Below are 20,770 nucleotides of genomic sequence, written 5' to 3' on the forward strand. Positions count from 1 at the left end.
GTTCCCTGGTAGGCCGTCATTGTAAATAAGAATTTGTTCTAGTCTAGTTAAATAAAGGTGACACTTGGCATTCAGGCCAAAGAGTTCAATCTTGGTTTCATCAGACCAGAGAAGTCCTTTAGGTGCCTTTTGGCAAACTCTAAGTCAGGTGCATTTTACTGAAGAGTGGCTCCTGTCTGGCCACTCTACCATCGTCCTGATTGATGGAGTGGTGCAGAGATGGGAGAACCTTCTAGAAGGACAACCATCTCCAAAGAGCAACTCTTGAGACAATTCCTTCAACCTCATGGCTTGGTTTTTGCTCTAACATTTACTGTGGGACCTTATAGGGGCAGGTGTGTGCCTTTCCAAATCATGTCCAATCAATTGAATTGACCATATGTGGACTCCAATCAAGTTGTAGAAACATATTAAAGGTGATCAATGGAAACATGATACACCTGAGCTCAATTTCGAGTCTCATATCTAAGGGTCTGAATACTTATGTAAATAAGGTATTTCTGTTTTTTATTTTGAATACATTTTGCAAACATTTCAAAAACCTGTATTTGTCATTATGGGGTAGATTGATGAGGATTTATTTATTTAATCCATTTTAGAATAAGGCTAATGTTAAAAAAAAAAAGAATAAAGTCAAGGGGTCTGAATACTTTCTGAATGCACTGTATATTGTGGATTGGAATGTCTGTGGCTTCTGACTACTTTTCTGAAGCATCTAACTCATTATATTAATGTGGGTTTGTGTGTTTGGCCAGAGAAGACTATCTGATTGGCTGCTGCCGCCTCCTCCTCCCTCTCGCCCTCCCCCTATCTCCTGGCCCTAGGCTAGGGCCTACCAGGAACCAGTCTGACTGGTTGACTCTGCCTGCCGCTTCGCTCCGCTCTGCTTAGGGTTCTGACAGGGAACAGGGACAGGAAACCTAAGCTTAGCCAATGCCTTGAATATACTGACTACATCCCAGTGTCTTCCTTAGAGTTTGGTTTCTTCTACTGTACGTAATGGCCTTTTGTCTCACTGAACTTCCTCAACCCATATGTTCGTTGTCCTCATCTGTCTCCTCCTCTTCTGTACTTCTCTAAATATAACATCAGTTTGAACCAGGACAGGTGTCTTGCTATCTGTCAGTCCTCAGCTATGTACGCTGATGCTATACCTCAAGAATAGGGACAGGAGTTTTGGCCTACTTGGTTATAATATTTTGGGGGGTTATTATATTTGTCCTATTACACACAAGGGTGTAATGGAAATGTGTTTCTTGCCTATCCCATCTCCCCCTGAGATACCCTCAGGGAGAAGGATCACAGCCATTGTACAGCGCCCCAGGAGCAATTAAGGTTAAGTGCCCTGCTCAAGGTCACAGTGACAGATTTTTCACTTTGTACCCTTTTCACCTTGCTCCGGGATTCGATCCAGCGACCTTTCGGTTACTGGCCCAATGCTCTAACCTTAAGGCTACCTGCCACATGGTTAGGAGAAACACTTGACCCTACTAATTAGTCACTAGCGTTAAAATGCTCCTTGATTGATTTACAACATGAGTGAATGTCAGGATTTTAGCGTGGTCAGTGAAACCAAATCAAATCAAATTTTATTTGTCACATACACATGGTTAGCAGATGTTAATGCGAGTGTAGCGAAATGCTTGTGCTTCTAGTTCCGACAATGCAGTAATAACCAACGAGTAATCTAGCTAACAATTCCAAAACTACTACCTTATAGACACAAGTGTAAGGGAATAAAGAATATGTACATAAAGATATATGAATGAGTGATGGTACAGAGCGGCGTAGGCAAGATACAGTAGATGGTATTGAGTGCAGTATATACATATGAGATGAGTATGTAAACAAAGTGGCATAGTTAAAGTGGTTAGTGATACATGTATTACATAAAGATGCAGTAGATGATAGAGTACAGTATATACATATGAGATGAATAATGTAGGGTATGTAAACATTATATTAGGTAGCATTGTTTAAAGTGGCTAGTGATATATTTTACATTTCCCATCAATTCCCATTATTAAAGTGGCTGGAGTTGAGAGTGAGACTGACATTTCTGTTTTTTTTTGCATGCAGGCATTGGCAGTCATATCAATTGTCATGTAAGCCTGTGTCTTGTTACTGTCCAGACTCCAGAGGCCTAGTTGGGGATGCTTAGAGAGTCCTTGTCATTTGGAAAGACAAGGTTCTGTTATGGTGTTGCTGTCCCTCATCGTTCATGTGGAGGCTGCTTGATTTGATGAATGTTTTCTTCAGTCTGTATCTCTTGTGTCTTGTGCCCACTCTGTCTCCACTCACCACTGTCAACTAAGGGACGGGTACGGCTGTAGGTTCAATGAGACCACTTAAAGGAAAACACATGCAATGCCCGCCCCAAATATGTAATTTTCAGCTTAAAAGTATTTTCTGATTGGTTGATTTAGTGTTGAATTCCCAATTGACTCTTACACGGAACTCAAACAGGCTGCGCGCTTGCACCATCGTGCATAAATTAATTTTGTCCCCCTACACCAAACGTGATCACGACACGCAGGTTAAAATATCAAAACAAACTCTGAACCAATTACATTAATTTGGAAACTGGTCGAAAAGCATTAAACATTATGGCAATTTAGCTAGTTAGCTTGCACTTGCTAGCTAATTTGTCCTATTTAGCTAGCTTGCTGTTGCTAGCTAATTTGTCCTGGGATATAAACATTGAGTTGTTATTTTACCTGAAATGCACAAGGTCCTCTACTCCGACAATTAATCCACACATAAAACGGTCAACTGAATAGTTTCTAGTCATCTCTCCTCCTTCCAGGCATTTTCTCCTCCTTCCAGGCATTTTCATCTTTGAACTTATATGGCTATTGGCATCTAAACTTTCATAATATTACTACACCGACCGGCAACACAGTTCGTCTTTCAATCACCCACGTGGGTATAACCAATGAGGAGATGGCACGTGGGTACCTGCTTCTATAAACCAATGAGGAGATGGGAGAGGCAGGACTTGCAGTGCGATCTGCGTCAGAAATAGAAAGGACGCTCGTTGACACGCGTGAGCAGTGTGGGTGCAATAATTGAAAAACATAGATTTCTACATTTATTTTGCGGCGCAAGCGGTGTGGTCAGCCTATTAGCCTCTATGCTAGCCCAGGGATTGCCAACCCTCCTGGGCAGCTCCTGCAGGATTTTGTTTGTCTAACTTTAAACACATATGATCATATTAATTATCTCCTCCTCAGGATTAGCTGGTGTAGTTTGCTATAATATGACTAGAGCAAAAGCCTGGGTAGGTTAGATAGATTTAGACAAGCATTGCTTCTTCATTTTACCTTCTGATAGGCTAAAGACATGTAGAACATGTAGTGCATTTGGAGTGTAAAAAGGCTTCTGAAGTGTGTCATTTCCACTTTATAATTTCAGACTTGATTTTCCCTTACGAATAATGTATCAACCCATACAAAAATGCCCATTAATTATAGACGGGTTGGCTGACAACGTCGCGATAACCACTCTGTTTTTCCCCATAGCTGTGCACACATTGTAGTTGCTAGTGGTAGCCCAGCAGTTAAGAGTGCGTGGCCAGTAACATAAAGGTTGCTGGTTCAAATCCCAGAGCCGGCAAGGTGGAAAAATCTGCCGTTCTGCCCCACTTAACCCCAAACAACAACTTCTCCCAGGGCACTGATGACTTGGACATTGATTAAGGCAGCCCCCCCCCCCTCTGATTCAGAGGGCTTGAGTTAAATGCGGACGACACATTTTGGTTGAATGCTTTCCGTGATGTGCAACTGACTAGGTATCCTTTTCCCTAAACAACCAACCCGTCTATAATCCACATAATTCACATTTCCTGTTGCTCCAGGATTATTTTCCTGCTGTAGGAAACTGGCTAAAATTAAGATCCTACGTACTGTATGTAGGTGAACTATCGCTCAATTATCCAATAATTTGAGATGTACAGGTGTGCCGCGGGGGTAGGGGGTAGGGCCTAGGGGGTAGGGCCGCGGGGGTAGGGCCTAGGGGGTAGGGCCTAAGGGGTAGGGCCTAGGACTATATTTTCTATTACCTGAATGAAATGAATACCTGAAATGTAAATAATGTTGAAGGACTTTTCTAATCTGAGTTGGGTCCAAGTTGGCAACCGGTATAACTGTCTACCCATGTACTGGCCTGATCCAGTTCTCTGTGTTGTGTTGTTCTGCAGGAGTTCTATGAGCATGCTAAGACCCTATGGCAAGACGAGGGGGTGAAGGCCTGCTTCGAGAGATCCAATGAGTACCAGCTGATCGACTGTGCACAGTAGTAAGTACCCACCCACTCTTTGCCCCTTTATGAAACACACACACACACAGACTCAAACTTCAGGACAGGTTAAGTATGCATTTTTATTTTCATTTAACTGCTTTGTTGCTGACTTATTAAATTTGTCCAGCTGACAATGGCATCCTCAATCTACAGTATGGCTGTTGTTTCACTCTACAGTATGGCTGTTGTTTCACTCTACAGTGTGGCTGTTGTTTCTCTCTACAGTATGGCTGTTGATTCACTCTACAGTGTGGCTGTTTCACTCTACAGTATGGCTGTTGTTTCACTCACTCTACAGTATGGCTCACTCTACAGTATGGCTGTTGTTTCACTCTACAGTGTGGCTGTTGTTTCACTCTACAGTATGGCTGTTGTTTCACTCTACAGGGCTTTGTTTCACTCTACAGTATGGCTGTTGTTTCACTCTACAGTATGGCTGTTGTTTCACTCTACAGTATGGCTGTTGATTCACTGTATGGCTGTTGTTTCACTCTACAGTATGGCTGTTGTTTCACTCTACAGTGTGGCTGTTGTTTCTCTCTACAGTATGGCTGTTGTTTCACTCTACAGTATGGCTGTTGATTCTCTCTACAGTATGGCTGTTGTTTCACTCTACAGTATGGCTGTTGTTTCACTCTACAGTATGGCTGTTGATTCACTCTACAGTATGGCTGTTGTTTCACTCTACAGTATGGCTGTTGTTTCACTCTACAGTCACTCTACAGTATGGCTGTTGTTTCACTCTACAGTATGGCTGTTGTTTCACTCTACAGTATGGCTGTTGTTTCACTCTACAGTATGGCTGTTGTTTCACTGTTGGCTGTTCACTCTACAGTATGGCTGTTGTTTCACTCTACAGTATGGCTGTTGTTTCAGTATGGCTGTTGTTTCACTCTACAGTATGGCTGTTGTTTCACTCTACAGTATGGCTGTTGTTTCACTCTACAGTATGGCTGTTGATTCACTCTACAGTATGGCTGTTGTTTCACTCTACAGTATGGCTGTTGTTTCACTCTACAGTATGGCTGTTGTTTCACTCTACAGTATGGCTGTTGTTTCACTCTACAGTATGGCTGTTGTTTCACTCTACAGTATGGCTGTTGATTCACTCTACAGTATGGCTGTTGTTTCACTTTATGGCTGTTGTTTCACTCTACAGTATGGCTGTTGATTCACTTACAGTATGGCTGTTGATTCACTCTACAGTATGGCTGTTGATTCACTCTACAGTATGGCTGTTGTTTCACTCTACAGTATGGCTGTTGATTCACTCTACAGTATGGCTGTTGTTTCACTCTACAGTATGGCTGTTGTTTCACTCTACAGTGTGGCTGTTGTTTCACTCTACAGTATGGCTGTTTCACTCTACAGTATGGCTGTTGTTTCACTCTACAGTATGGCTGTTGTTTCACTCTACAGTATGGCTGTTGATTCACTCTACAGTGGGCTGTTGATTCACTCTACAGTATGGCTGTTGTTTCACTCTACAGTGTGGCTGTTGTTTCACTCTACAGTATGGCTGTTGTTTCACTCTACAGTATGGCTGTTGTTTCACTTCACTGTTGATTCTACAGTATGGCTGTTGATTCACTCTACAGTATGGCTGTTGTTTCACTCTACAGTATGGCTGTTGTTTCACTCTACAGTGTGGCTGTTGTTTCACTCTACAGTTGGCTGTTGATTCACTCTACAGTATGGCTGTTGTTTTTCACTCTACAGTGTGGGCTGTTGTTTCACTCTACAGTGTGGCTGTTGATTCACTCTACAGTATGGCTGTTGTTTCACTCTACAGTATGGCTGTTGTTTCACTCTACAGTATGGCTGTTGTTTCACTCTACAGTATGGCTGTTGTTTCACTCTACAGTATGGCTGTTGATTCACTCTACAGTATGGCTGTTTTTCACTACAGTTGGCTGTTGATTCACTCTACAGTATGGCTGTTGTTTCACTGGGCTGTTGTTTCACTCTACAGTATGGCTGTTGTTTCACTCTACAGTGTGGCTGTTGTTTCTCTCTACAGTATGGCTGTTGTTTCACTCTACAGTATGGCTGTTGTTTCACTCTACAGTATGGCTGTTGTTTCACTCTACAGTATGGCTGTTGTTTCACTCTACAGTATGGCTGTTGTTCACTCTACAGTATGGCTGTTGATTCAGTATGGCACTGTTGGCTGTTCACTCTACAGTATGGCTGTTGTTTCACTCTACAGTATGGCTGTTGTTTCACTCTACAGTTGGCTGTTGTTTCACTCTACAGTGTGGCTGTTGATTCACTCTACAGAATGGCTGTTGTTTCACTCTACAGTATGGCTGTTGTTTCACTCTACAGTGGCTGTTGATTCACTCTACAGTATGGCTGTTGTTTCACTCTACAGTATGGCTGTTGTTTCACTCTACAGTATGGCTGTTGTTTCACTCTACAGTATGGCTGTTGTTTCACTCTACAGTATGGCTGTTGTTTCACTCTACAGTATGGCTGTTGTTTCACTCTACAGTATGGCTGTTGATTCACTCTACAGTATGGCTGTTTTGTATTCACTCTACAGTATGGCTGTTGTTTCACTCTACAGGCTACTGGCTGTTGTTTCACTCTACAGTATGGCTGTTGTTTCACTCTACAGTATGGCTGTTGTTTCACTCTACAGTATGGCTGTTGTTTCACTCTACAGTATGGCTGTTGTTTCACTCTACAGTATGGCTGTTGATTCACTCTACAGTATGGCTGTTGTTTCACTCTACAGTATGGCTGTTGTTTCACTCTACAGTGTGGCTGTTGTTTCACTCTACAGTATGGCTGTTGTTTCACTCTACAGTGTGGCTGTTGTTGTCTACAGTATGGCTGTTGATTCACTCTACAGTATGGCTGTTGTTTCACTCTACAGTATGGCTGTTGTTTCACTCTACAGTATGGCTGTTGTTTCACTCTACAGTATGGCTGTTGTTTCACTCTACAGTATGGCTGTTGATTTCACAGTATGGCTGTTTTTCACTCTACAGTATGGCTGTTGATTCACTCTACAGTATGGCTGTTGTTTCACTCTACAGTATGGCTGTTGTTTCACTCTACAGTATGGCTGTTGTTTCACTCTACAGTATGGCTGTTGTTTCACTCTACAGTATGGCTGTTGTTTCACTCTACAGTATGGCTGTTGTTTCACTCTACAGTATGGCTGTTGTTTCACTCTACAGTATGGCTGTTGTTTCACTCTACAGTATGGCTGTTGTTTCACTCTACAGTATGGCTGTTGATTCACTCTACAGTATGGCTGTTGTTTCACTCTACAGTATGGCTGTTGTTTCACTCTACAGTATGGCTGTTGATTCACTCTACAGTATGGCTGTTGTTTCACTCTACAGTATGGCTGTTGATTCACTCTACAGTATGGCTGTTGTTTCACTCTACAGTATGGCTGTTGATTCACTCTACAGTATGGCTGTTGTTTCACTCTACAGTACAGTATGGCTGTTGTTTCACTCTACAGAATGGCTGTGGGCTGTTGTTTCACTCTACAGTGTGGCTGTTGATTCACTCTTGATTCACAGTATGGCTGTTGTTTCTACAGTATGGCTGTTGTTTCACTCTACAGTGTGGCTGTTGTTTCACTCTACAGTATGGCTGTTGTTTCACTCTACAGTATGGCTGTTGTTTCACTCTACAGTATGGCTGTTGACAGTATGGCTGTTGATTCACTCTACAGAATGGCTGTTGTTTCACTCTACAGTATGGCTGTTGTTTCACTCTACAGTGTGGCTGTTGTTTCACTCTACAGTGTGGCTGTTGATTCACTCTACAGAGTGGCTGTTGTTTCACTCTACAGTATGGCTGTTGTTTCACTCTACAGTATGGCTGTTGTTTCACTCTACAGTGTGGCTGTTGATTCACTCTACAGTATGGCTGTTGTTTCACTCTACATTGTGGCTGTTGTTTCACTCTACAGTATGGCTGTTGTTTCACTCTACAGTATGGCTGTTGTTTCACTCTACAGTATGGCTGTTGATTCACTCTACAGTATGGCTGTTTCACTACAGTATGGCTGTTGATTCACTCTACAGTATGGCTGTTGTTTCACTCTACAGTATGGCTGTTGTTTCACTCTACAGTATGGCTGTTGTTTCACTCTACAGTGTGGCTGTTGTTTCTCTCTACAGTATGGCTGTTGTTTCACTCTACAGTATGGCTGTTGTTTCACTCTACAGTATGGCTGTTGTTTCACTCTACAGTATGGCTGTTGATTCACTCTACAGTATGGCTGTTGATTCACTCTACAGTATGGCTGTTGATTCACTCTACAGTATGGTTGTTTCACTCTACAGTATGGCTGTTGATTCACTCTACAGTATGGCTGTTGTTTCACTCTACAGTGTGGCTGTTGTTTCACTCTACAGTATGGCTGTTGATTCACTCTACAGTATGGCTGTTGTTTCACTCTACAGTATGGCTGTTGTTTCACTCTACAGTGTGGCTGTTGTTTCACTCTACAGTATGGCTGTTGTTTCACTCTACAGTGTGGCTGTTGTTTCACTCTACAGTATGGCTGTTGATTCACTCTACAGTATGTGGCTGTTGTTTCACTCTACAGTATGGCTGTTGTTTCACTCTAGTATGGCTGTTGTTTCACTCTACAGTATGGCTGTTGTTTCACTCTACAGTATGGCTGTTGTTTCACTCTACAGTATGGCTGTTGATTCACTCTACAGTATGGCTGTTTCACTCTACAGTATGGCTGTTGATTCACTCTACAGTATGGCTGTTGTTTCACTCTACAGTATGGCTGTTGATTCACTCTACAGTATGGCTGTTGTTTCACTCTACTCTACAGTATGGCTGTTGTTTCACTCTACAGTATGGCTGTTGTTTCACTCTCTGTTGTTTCACTCTACAGTATGGCTGTTGATTCACTCTACAGTATGGCTGTTGTTTCACTCTACAGTATGGCTGTTGTTTCACTCTACAGTATGGCTGTTGTTTCACTCTACAGTATGGCTGTTGTTTCACTCTACAGTGTGGCTGTTGTTTCTACAGTCTGTTGATTCACTCTACAGTATGGCTGTTGTTTCACTCTACAGTGTGGCTGTTGTTTCACTCTACAGTATGGCTGTTGTTTCACTCTACAGTATGGCTGTTGTTTCACTCTACAGTATGGCTGTTGTTTCACTCTACAGTATGGCTGTTGTTCACTCTACAGTATGGCTGTTGTTTCACTCTACAGTATGGCTGTTGATTCACTCTACAGTATGGCTGTTGTTTCACTCTACAGTATGGCTGTTGTTTCACTCTACAGTATGGCTGTTGTTTCACTCTACAGTATGGCTGTTGTTTCACAGTATGGCTGTTGTTTCACTCTACAGTATGGCTGTTGTTTCACTCTACAGTATGGCTGTTGTTTCACTCTACAGTATGGCTGTTGATTCACTCTACAGTATGGCTGTTGTTTCACTCTACAGTATGGCTGTTGTTTCACTCTACAGTGTGGCTGTTGTTTCACTCTACAGTATGGCTGTTGTTTCACTCTACAGTATGGCTGTTGATTCACTCTACAGTATGGCTGTTGTTTCACTCTACAGTATGGCTGTTGTTTCACTCTACAGTATGGCTGGCTGTGTTTCACTCTACAGTATGGCTGTTGTTTCACTCTACAGTATGGCTGTTGTTTCACTCTACAGTATGGCTGTTGATGGCTGTTGTTTCACTCTACAGTATGGCTGTTGTTTCACTCTACAGTATGGCTGTTGTTTCACTCTACAGTGTGGCTGTTGTTTCAGTCTACAGTATGGCTGTTGTTTCACTCTACAGTGTGGCTGTTGTTTCACTCTACAGTATGGCTGTTTCACTCTACAGTATGGCTGTTGTTTCACTCTACAGTATGGCTGTTGTTTCACTCTACAGAATGGCTGTTGTTTCACTCTACATGGCTGTTGTTTCACTCTACAGTATGGCTGTTGTTTCACTCTACAGTATGGCTGTTGTTTCACTCTACAGTGTGGCTGTTGTTTCACTCTACAGTATGGCTGTTGATTCACTCTACAGAATGGCTGTTGTTTCTCTACAGTTGGCTGTTGTTTCACTCTACAGTGTGGCTGTTGATTCACTCTACAGTATGGCTGTTTCACTTGGCTGTTGATTCACTCTACAGTATGGCTGTTGTTTCACTCTACAGTATGGCTGTTGTTTCACTCTACAGTATGGCTGTTGTTTCACTCTACAGTGTGGCTGTTGTTTCTCTCTACAGTATGGCTGTTGTTTCACTCTACAGTATGGCTGTTGTTTCACTCTACAGTATGGCTGTTGTTTCACTCTACTCTACAGTATGGCTGTTGATTCACTCTACAGTATGGCTGTATGGCTGTTCACTCTACAGTATGGCTGTTGTTTCACTCTACAGTATGGCTGTTGTTTCACTCTACAGTATGGCTGTTGTTTCACTCTACAGTATGGCTGTTGATTCACTCTACAGAATGGCTGTTGTTTCACTCTACAGTATGGCTGTTGTTTCACTCTACAGTGTGGCTGTTGATTCACTCTACAGTATGGCTGTTTCACACTACAGTATGGCTGTTGATTCTCTCTACAGTATGGCTGTTGTTTCACTCTACAGTATGGCTGTTGATTCACTTGTTGGCTGTTGATTCTCTACAGTATGGCTGTTGTTTCACTCTACAGTATGGCTGTTGTTTCACTCTACAGTATGGCTGTTGTTTCACTCTACAGTATGGCTGTTGTTTCACTCTGTTGTTTCACTCTACAGTATGGCTGTTGTTTCACTCTACAGTATGGCTGTTGTTTCACTCTACAGTATGGCTGTTTCACTCTACAGTATGGCTGTTGTTTCACTCTACAGTATGGCTGTTGATTCACTCTACAGTATGGCTGTTTCACTCTACAGTGTGGCTGTTGTTTCACTCTACAGTGTGGCTGTTGTTTCAGTCTACAGTATGGCTGTTGTTTCACTCTACAGTGTGGCTGTTGTTTCACTCTACAGTATGGCTGTTGATTCTGTGGCTGTTGTTTCACTCTACAGTATGGCTGTTGTTTCACTCTACAGTGTGGCTGTTGTTTCACTCTACAGTATGGCTGTTTCACTCTACAGTATGGCTGTTGATTCACTCTACAGTATGGCTGTTGTTTCACTCTACAGTATGGCTGTTGTTTCACTCTACAGTATGGCTGTTGTTTCACTCTACAGTATGGCTGTTGTTTCACTCTACAGTATGGCTGTTGTTTCACTCTACAGTATGGCTGTTGTTTCACTCTACAGTATGGCTGTTGATTCACTCTACAGAATGGCTATTGTTTCACTCTACAGTATGGCTGTTGATTCACTCTACAGTATGGCTGTTGTTTCACTCTACAGTATGGCTGTTGATTCACTCTACAGTATGGCTGTTGTTTCACTCTACAGTATGGCTGTTGTTTCACTCTACAGTGTGGCTGTTGTTTCACTCTACAGTATGGCTGTTGATTCACTCTACAGGGCTGTTGTTTCACTCTACAGTATGGCTGTTGTTTCACTATGGCTGTTGTTTCACTCTACAGTGTGGCTGTTGTTCACTCTACAGTATGGCTGTTGTTTCACTCTACATTGTGGCTGTTGTTTCACTCTACAGTATGGCTGTTGTTTCACTCTACAGTATGGCTGTTGTTTCACTCTACAGTATGGCTGTTGTTTCACTCTACAGTATGGCTGTTGTTTCACTCTACAGTATGGCTGTTGATTCACTCTACAGTATGGCTGTTTCTGTGGCTGTTGATTCACTCTACAGTATTGCTGTTGTTTCACTCTACAGTATGGCTGTTGTTTCACTCTACAGTATGGCTGTTGTTTCACTCTACAGTGTGGCTGTTGTTTCTCTCTACAGTATGGCTGTTGTTTCACTCTACAGTATGGCTGTTGTTTCACTCTACAGTATGGCTGTTTCACTCTACAGTATGGCTGTTGTTTCACTCTACAGTATGGCTGTTGATTCACTCTACAGTATGGCTGTTGTTTCACTCTACAGTATGGCTGTTGATTCACTCTACAGAATGGCTGTTGTTTCACTCTACAGTATGGCTGTTGTTTCACTCTACAGTGTGGCTGTTGTTTCACTCTACAGTATGGCTGTTGTGGCTGTTGATTCACTCTACAGTATGGCTGTTGTTTCACTCTACAGTATGGCTGTTTCACTCTACAGTATGGCTGTTGTTTCACTCTACAGTATGGCTGTTGTTTCACTCTACAGTATGGCTGTTGTTTCACTCTACAGTATGGCTGTTGTTTCACTCTACAGTGTGGCTGTTGTTTCACTCTACAGTATGGCTGTTTCACTCTACAGTATGGCTGTTGTTTCACTCTACAGTATGGCTGTTGATTCACTCTACAGTATGGCTGTTGTTTCACTCTACAGTATGGCTGTTGTTTCACTCTACAGTATGGCTGTTGTTTCACTCTACAGTGTGGCTGTTGTTTCACTCTACAGTGTGGCTGTTGATTCACTCTACAGAGTGGCTGTTTCACTCTTATGGCTGTTGTTTCACTCTACAGTGTGGCTGTTGTTTCACTCTACAGTATGGCTGTTGATTCACTCTACAGTATGGCTGTTGTTTCACTCTACAGTGTGGCTGTTGATTCACTCTACAGTATGGCTGTTGTTTCACTCTACATTGTGGCTGTTGTTTCACTCTACAGTATGGCTGTTGTTTCACTCTACAGTGTGGCTGTTGATTCACTCTACAGTATGGCTGTTGATTCACTGTATGGCTGTTTCACTCTACAGTATGGCTGTTGATTCACTCACTCTACAGTATGGCTGTTGTTTCACTCTACAGTATGGCTGTTGTTTCACTCTACAGTGTGGCTGTTGTTTCTCTCTACAGTATGGCTGTTGTTTCACTCTACAGTATGGCTGTTGTTTCACTCTACAGTATGGCTGTTGTTTCACTCTACAGTATGGCTGTTGATTTCACTATGGCTGTTGTTTCACTCTAGAGTATGGCTGTTGATTCACTCTACAGTATGGTTGTTTCACTCTACAGTATGGCTGTTGATTCACTCTACAGTATTGCTGTTGTTTCACTCTACAGTATGGCTGTTGTTTCACTCTACAGTATGGCTGTTGTTTCACTCTACAGTGTGGCTGTTGTTTCTCTCTACAGTATGGCTGTTGTTTCACTCTACAGTATGGCTGTTGTTTCACTCTACAGTATGGCTGTTGTTTCACTCTACAGTGTGGCTGTTGATTCACTCTACAGTATGGCTGTTGTTTCACTCTACAGTATGGCTGTTTCACTCTACAGTATGGCTGTTGTTTCACTCTACAGTATGGCTGTTGATTCACTCTACAGTATGGCTGTTGATTCACTCTACAGTATGGCTGTTTCACTCTACAGTATGGCTGTTGTTTCACTCTACAGTGTGGCTGTTGTTTCACTCTACAGTATGGCTGTTGTTTCACTCTACAGTGTGGCTGTTGATTCACTCTACAGTATGGCTGTTTCACTACAGTATGGCTGTTGATTCACTCTACAGTATGGCTGTTGTTTCACTCTACAGTATGGCTGTTGTTTCACTCTACAGTATGGCTGTTGTTTCACTCTACAGTGTGGCTGTTGTTTCACTCTACAGTATGGCTGTTGTTTCACTCTACAGTATGGCTGTTGTTTCACTCTACAGTATGGCTGTTGTTTCACTCTACAGTATGGCTGTTGTTTCACTCTACAGTATGGCTGTTGTTCACTCTACAGTATGGTTGTTTCACTCTACAGTATGGCTGTTGATTCACTCTACAGTATGGCTGTTGTTTCACTCTACAGTATGGCTGTTGTTTCACTCTACAGTGTGGCTGTTGTTTCACTCTACAGTATGGCTGTTGATTCACTCTACAGAATGGCTGTTGTTTCATGTATGGCTGTTGTTTCACTCTACAGTGTGGCTGTTGTTTCACTCTACAGTGTGGCTGTTGATTCACTCTACAGTATGGCTGTTGTTTCACTCTACATTGTGGCTGTTGTTTCACTCTACAGTATGGCTGTTGTTTCACTCTACAGTATGGCTGTTGTTTCACTCTACAGTATGGCTGTTGTTTCACTCTACAGTATGGCTGTTGTTTCACTCTACAGTATGGCTGTTGATTCACTCTACAGTATGGCTGTTTCACTACAGTATGGCTGTTGATTCACTCTACAGTATGGCTGTTGTTTCACTCTACAGTATGGCTGTTGTTTCACTCTACAGTATGGCTGTTGTTTCACTCTACAGTATGGTTGTTTCACTCTACAGTATGGCTGTTGATTCACTCTACAGTATGGCTGTTGTTTCACTCTACAGTATGGCTGTTGTTTCACTCTACAGTATGGCTGTTGATTCACTCTACAGTATGGCTGTTGTTTCACTCTACAGTATGGCTGTTGTTTCACTCTACAGTCTGTTGATTCACTCTACAGTGTGGCTGTTGATTCACTCTACAGTATGGCTGTTGTTTCACTCTACATTGTGGCTGTTGTTTCACTCTACAGTATGGCTGTTGTTTCACTGTATGGCTGTTGTTTCACTCTACAGTATGGCTGTTGTTTCACTCTACAGTATGGCTGTTGTTTCACTCTACAGTATGGCTGTTGTTTCACAGTATGGCTGTTTCACTACAGTATGGCTGTTGATTCACTCTACAGTATGGCTGTTGTTTCACTCTACAGTATGGCTGTTGTTTCACTCTACAGTATGGCTGTTGTTTCACTCTACAGTGTGGCTGTTGTTTCTCTCTACAGTATGGCTGTTGTTTCACTCTACAGTATGGCTGTTGTTTCACTCTACAGTATGGCTGTTTCACTCTACAGTATGGCTGTTGTTTCACTCTACAGTATGGCTGTTGTTTCACTCTACAGTATGGCTGTTGTTTCACTCTACAGTATGGCTGTTGATTCACTCTACAGTATGGCTGTTGTTTCACTCTACAGTATGGCTGTTGTTTCACTCTACAGTGTGGCTGTTGATTCACTCTACAGTATGGCTGTTGTTTCACTCTACAGTGTGGCTGTTGATTCACTCTACAGTATGGCTGTTGTTTCACTCTACAGTATGGCTGTTTCACTCTACAGTATGGCTGTTGTTTCACTCTACAGTATGGCTGTTGTTTCACTCTACAGTATGGCTGTTGTTTCACTCTACAGTATGGCTGTTGTTTCACTCTACAGTGTGGCTGTTGATTCACTCTACAGTGTGGCTGTTGATTCACTCTACAGTATGGCTGTTGTTTCACTCTACATTGTGGCTGTTGTTTCACTCTACAGTATGGCTGTTGTTTCACTCTACAGTATGGCTGTTGTTTCACTCTACAGTATGGCTGTTGTTTCACTCTACAGTATGGCTGTTGTTTCACTCTACAGTATGGCTGTTGATTCACTCTACAGTATGGCTGTTGTTTCACTCTACAGTATGGCTGTTGATTCACTCTACAGTATGGTTGTTTCACTCTACAGTATGGCTGTTGTTTCACTCTACAGTATGGCTGTTGTTTCACTCTACAGTATGGCTGTTGGCTTTGATTCACTCTACAGTATGGCTGTTGTTTCACTCTACAGTATGGCTGTTGTTTCACTCTACAGTGTGGCTGTTGTTTCACTCTACAGTATGGCTGTTGATTCACTCTACAGAATGGCTGTTGTTTCACTCTACAGTATGGCTGTTGTTTCACTCTACAGTGTGGCTGTTGATTCACTCTACAGTGTGGCTGTTGATTCACTCTACAGTATGGCTGTTGTTTCACTCTACATTGTGGCTGTTGTTTCACTCTACAGTATGGCTGTTGTTTCACTCTACAGTATGGCTGTTGTTTCACTCTACAGTATGGCTGTTGTTTCACTCTACAGTATGGCTGTTGTTTCACTCTACAGTATGGCTGTTGATTCACTCTACTATGGCTGTTTCACAGTATGGCTGTTGATTCACTCTACAGTATGGCTGTTGTTTCACTCTACAGTATGGCTGTTGTTTCACTCTACAGTATGGCTGTTGTTTCACTCTACAGTGTGGCTGTTGTTTCACTCTACAGTATGGCTGTTGTTTCACTCTACAGTATGGCTGTTGTTTCACTCTACAGTATGGCTGTTGTTTCACTCTACAGTATGGCTGTTGTTTCACTCTACAGTATGGCTGTTGATTCACTCTACAGTATGGCTGTTGTTTCACTCTACAGTATGGCTGTTGATTCACTCTACAGTATGGCTGTTGTTTCACTCTACAGTATGGCTGTTGTTTCACTCTACAGTGTGGCTGTTGATTCACTCTACAGTATGGCTGTTGTTTCACTCTACAGTGTGGCTGTTGATTCACTCTACAGTATGGCTGTTGTTTCACTCTACAGTATGGCTGTTTCACTCTACAGTATGGCTGTTGTTTCACTCTACAGTATGGCTGTTGTTTCACTCTACAGTATGGCTGTTGTTTCACTCTACAGTATGGCTGTTGTTTCACTCTACAGTATGGCTGTTGATTCACTCTACAGTATGGCTGTTGTTTCACTTCAGTATGGCTGTTGTTTCACTCTACAGTATGGCTGTTGTTTCACTCTACAGTGTGGCTGTTGATTCACTCTACAGTATGGCTGTTGTTTCACTCACTCTACAGTATGGCTGTTGTTTCACTCTACAGTATGGCTGTTGTTTCACTCTACAGTATGGCTGTTGTTTCACTCTACAGTATGGCTGTTGTTTCACTCTACAGTATGGCTGTTGATTCACTCTACAGTATGGCTGTTTCACTCTACAGTATGGCTGTTGATTCACTCTACAGTATGGCTGTTGTTTCACTCTACAGTATGGCTGTTGTTTCACTCTACAGTATGGCTGTTGTTTCACTCTACAGTGTGGCTGTTGTTTCACTCTACAGTATGGCTGTTGTTTCACTCTACAGTATGGCTGTTGTTTCACTCTACAGTATGGCTGTTTCACTCTACAGTATGGCTGTTGTTTCACTCTACAGTATGGCTGTTGATTCACTCTACAGTATGGCTGTTGTTTCACTCTACAGTATGGCTGTTGATTCACTCTACAGTATGGCTGTTGTTTCACTCTACAGTATGGCTGTTGTTTCACTCTACAGTATGGCTGTTGTTTCACTCTACAGTATGGCTGTTGTTTCACTCTACAGTGTGGCTGTTGATTCACTCTACAGTATGGCTGTTGTTTCTGTATGGCTGTTTCACTCTACAGTATGGCTGTTGTTTCACTCTACAGTATGGCTGTTGTTTCACTCTACAGTATGGCTGTTGTTTCACTCTACAGTATGGCTGTTGTTTCACTCTACAGTGTGGCTGTTGATTCACTCTACAGTATGGCTGTTGTTTCACTCTACAGTATGGCTGTTGTTTCACTCTACAGTATGGCTGTTGTTTCACTCTACAGTATGGCTGTTGTTTCACTCTACAGTATGGCTGTTGATTCACTCTACAGTATGGCTGTTGTTTCACTCTACAGTATGGCTGTTGTTTCACTCTACAGTGTGGCTGTTGATTCACTCTACAGTATGGCTGTTGTTTCACTCTACAGTGTGGCTGTTGTTTCACTCTACAGTATGGCTGTTGTTTCACTCTACAGTATGGCTGTTGTTTCACTCTACAGTATGGCTGTTGATTCACTCTACAGTATGGCTGTTTCACTACAGTATGGCTGTTGATTCACTCTACAGTATGGCTGTTGTTTCACTCTACAGTATGGCTGTTGTTTCACTCTACAGTATGGCTGTTGTTTCACTCTACAGTGTGGCTGTTGTTTCACTCTACAGTATGGCTGTTGTTTCTCTCTACAGTATGGCTTGTTTCACTCTACAGTATGGCTGTTGTTTCACTCTACAGTATGGCTGTTGATTCACTCTACAGTATGGCTGTTGATTCACTCTACAGTATGGCTGTTGATTCACTCTACAGTATGGTTGTTTCACTCTACAGTATGGCTGTTGATTCACTCTACAGTATGGCTGTTGTTTCACTCTACAGTATGGCTGTTGTTTCACTCTACAGTATGGCTGTTGTTTCACTCTACAGTATGGCTGTTGTTTCACTCTACAGTATGGCTGTTGTTTCACTCTACAGTATGGCTGTTGTTTCACTCTACAGTATGGCTGTTGTTTCACTCTACAGTGTGGCTGTTGTTTCACTCTACAGTATGGCTGTTGTTTCACTCTACAGTATGGCTGTTTCACTCTACAGTATGGCTGTTGTTTCACTCTACAGTATGGCTGTTGATTCACTCTACAGTATGGCTGTTGATTCACTCTACAGTATGGCTGTTTCACTCTACAGTATGGCTGTTGTTTCACTCTACAGTGTGGCTGTTGTTTCACTCTACAGTATGGCTGTTGTTTCACTCTACAGTATGGCTGTTGATTCACTCTACAGTATGGCTGTTTCACTCTACAGTATGGCTGTTGATTCACTCTACAGTATGGCTGTTGTTTCACTCTACAGTATGGCTGTTGTTTCACTCTACAGTATGGCTGTTGTTTCACTCTACAGTGTGGCTGTTGTTTCTCTCTACAGTATGGCTGTTGTTTCACTCTACAGTATGGCTGTTGTTTCACTCTACAGTATGGCTGTTGATTCACTCTACAGTATGGCTGTTGATTCACTCTACAGTATGGCTGTTGATTCACTCTACAGTATGGTTGTTTCACTCTACAGTATGGCTGTTGATTCACTCTACAGTATGGCTGTTGTTTCACTCTACAGTATGGCTGTTGTTTCACTCTACAGTGTGGCTGTTGTTTCACTCTACAGTATGGCTGTTGATTCACTCTACAGAATGGCTGTTGTTTCACTCTACAGTATGGCTGTTGTTTCACTCTACAGTGTGGCTGTTGATTCACTCTACAGTGTGGCTGTTGATTCACTCTACAGTATGGCTGTTGTTTCACTCTACAGTGTGGCTGTTGTTTCACTCTACAGTATGGCTGTTGTTTCACTCTACAGTATGGCTGTTGTTTCACTCTACAGTATGGCTGTTGTTTCACTCTACAGTATGGCTGTTGATTCACTCTACAGTATGGCTGTTTCACTCTACAGTATGGCTGTTGATTCACTCTACAGTATGGCTGTTGTTTCACTCTACAGTATGGCTGTTGTTTCACTCTACAGTATGGCTGTTGTTTCACTCTACAGTGTGGCTGTTGTTTCTCTCTACAGTATGGCTGTTGTTTCACTCTACAGTATGGCTGTTGTTTCACTCTACAGTATGGCTGTTTCACTCTACAGTATGGCTGTTGTTTCACTCTACAGTATGGCTGTTGATTCACTCTACAGTATGGCTGTTGTTTCACTCTACAGTATGGCTGTTGATTCACTCTACAGAATGGCTGTTGTTTCACTCTACAGTATGGCTGTTGTTTCACTCTACAGTGTGGCTGTTGATTCACTCTACAGTATGGCTGTTGTTTCACTCTACAGTGTGGCTGTTGATTCACTCTACAGTATGGCTGTTGTTTCACTCTACAGTATGGCTGTTTCACTCTACAGTATGGCTGTTGTTTCACTCTACAGTATGGCTGTTGTTTCACTCTACAGTATGGCTGTTGTTTCACTCTACAGTATGGCTGTTGTTTCACTCTACAGTGTGGCTGTTGATTCACTCTACAGTATGGCTGTTTTTTCACTCTACAGTATGGCTGTTTCACTCTACAGTATGGCTGTTGTTTCACTCTACAGTATGGCTGTTGATTCACTCTACAGTATGGCTGTTGATTCACTCTACAGAATGGCTGTTGTTTCACTCTACAGTATGGCTGTTGTTTCACTCTACAGTGTGGCTGTTGTTTCACTCTACAGTGTGGCTGTTGATTCACTCTACAGAGTGGCTGTTTCACTCTACAGTATGGCTGTTGTTTCACTCTACAGTGTGGCTTTTGTTTCAGTCTACAGTATGGCTGTTGTTTCACTCTACAGAATGGCTGTTGTTTCACTCTACAGTGTGGCTGTTGATTCACTCTACAGTATGGCTGTTGTTTCACTCTACATTGTGGCTGTTGTTTCACTCTACAGTATGGCTGTTGTTTCACTCTACAGTATGGCTGTTGTTTCACTCTACAGTATGGCTGTTGATTCACTCTACAGAATGGCTGTTGTTTCACTCTACAGTATGGCTGTTTCACTCTACAGTGTGGCTGTTGTTTCACTCTACAGAGTGGCTGTTGTTTCACTCTACAGTATGGCTGTTGTTTCACTCTACAGTGTGGCTGTTGTTTCACTCTACAGTATGGCTGTTGATTCACTCTACAGAATGGCTGTTGTTTCACTCTACAGTATGGCTGTTGTTTCACTCTACAGTGTGGCTGTTGATTCACTCTACAGTATGGCTGTTGTTTCACTCTACATTGTGGCTGTTGTTTCACTCTACAGTATGGCTGTTGTTTCACTCTACAGTATGGCTGTTGTTTCACTCTACAGTATGGCTGTTGTTTCACTCTACAGTATGGCTGTTGATTCACTCTACAGCACATATGTCAGAGTCA

At 42.3% G+C, this 20,770-nt stretch overlaps 1 protein-coding gene across 1 annotated transcript in view; it reads left to right on the forward strand.

The window, feature by feature from the left end:
* LOC115143775 (guanine nucleotide-binding protein G(s) subunit alpha-like) overlaps nt 1-20,770 on the forward strand; it is a 92,267-nt gene that overhangs the window by 12,042 nt on the left and 59,455 nt on the right. Inside the window, exon 5 of the mRNA XM_065001997.1 lies at nt 4,199-4,296. Coding sequence (XP_064858069.1) covers nt 4,199-4,296 — 98 coding nt within the window. The remainder of the gene's footprint in view (nt 1-4,198; nt 4,297-20,770) is intronic.

The sequence above is a fragment of the Oncorhynchus nerka genome, linkage group LG15 (genome assembly GCF_034236695.1).
Source record: "Oncorhynchus nerka isolate Pitt River linkage group LG15, Oner_Uvic_2.0, whole genome shotgun sequence".
NCBI classification, from domain to species: domain Eukaryota; kingdom Metazoa; phylum Chordata; class Actinopteri; order Salmoniformes; family Salmonidae; genus Oncorhynchus; species Oncorhynchus nerka.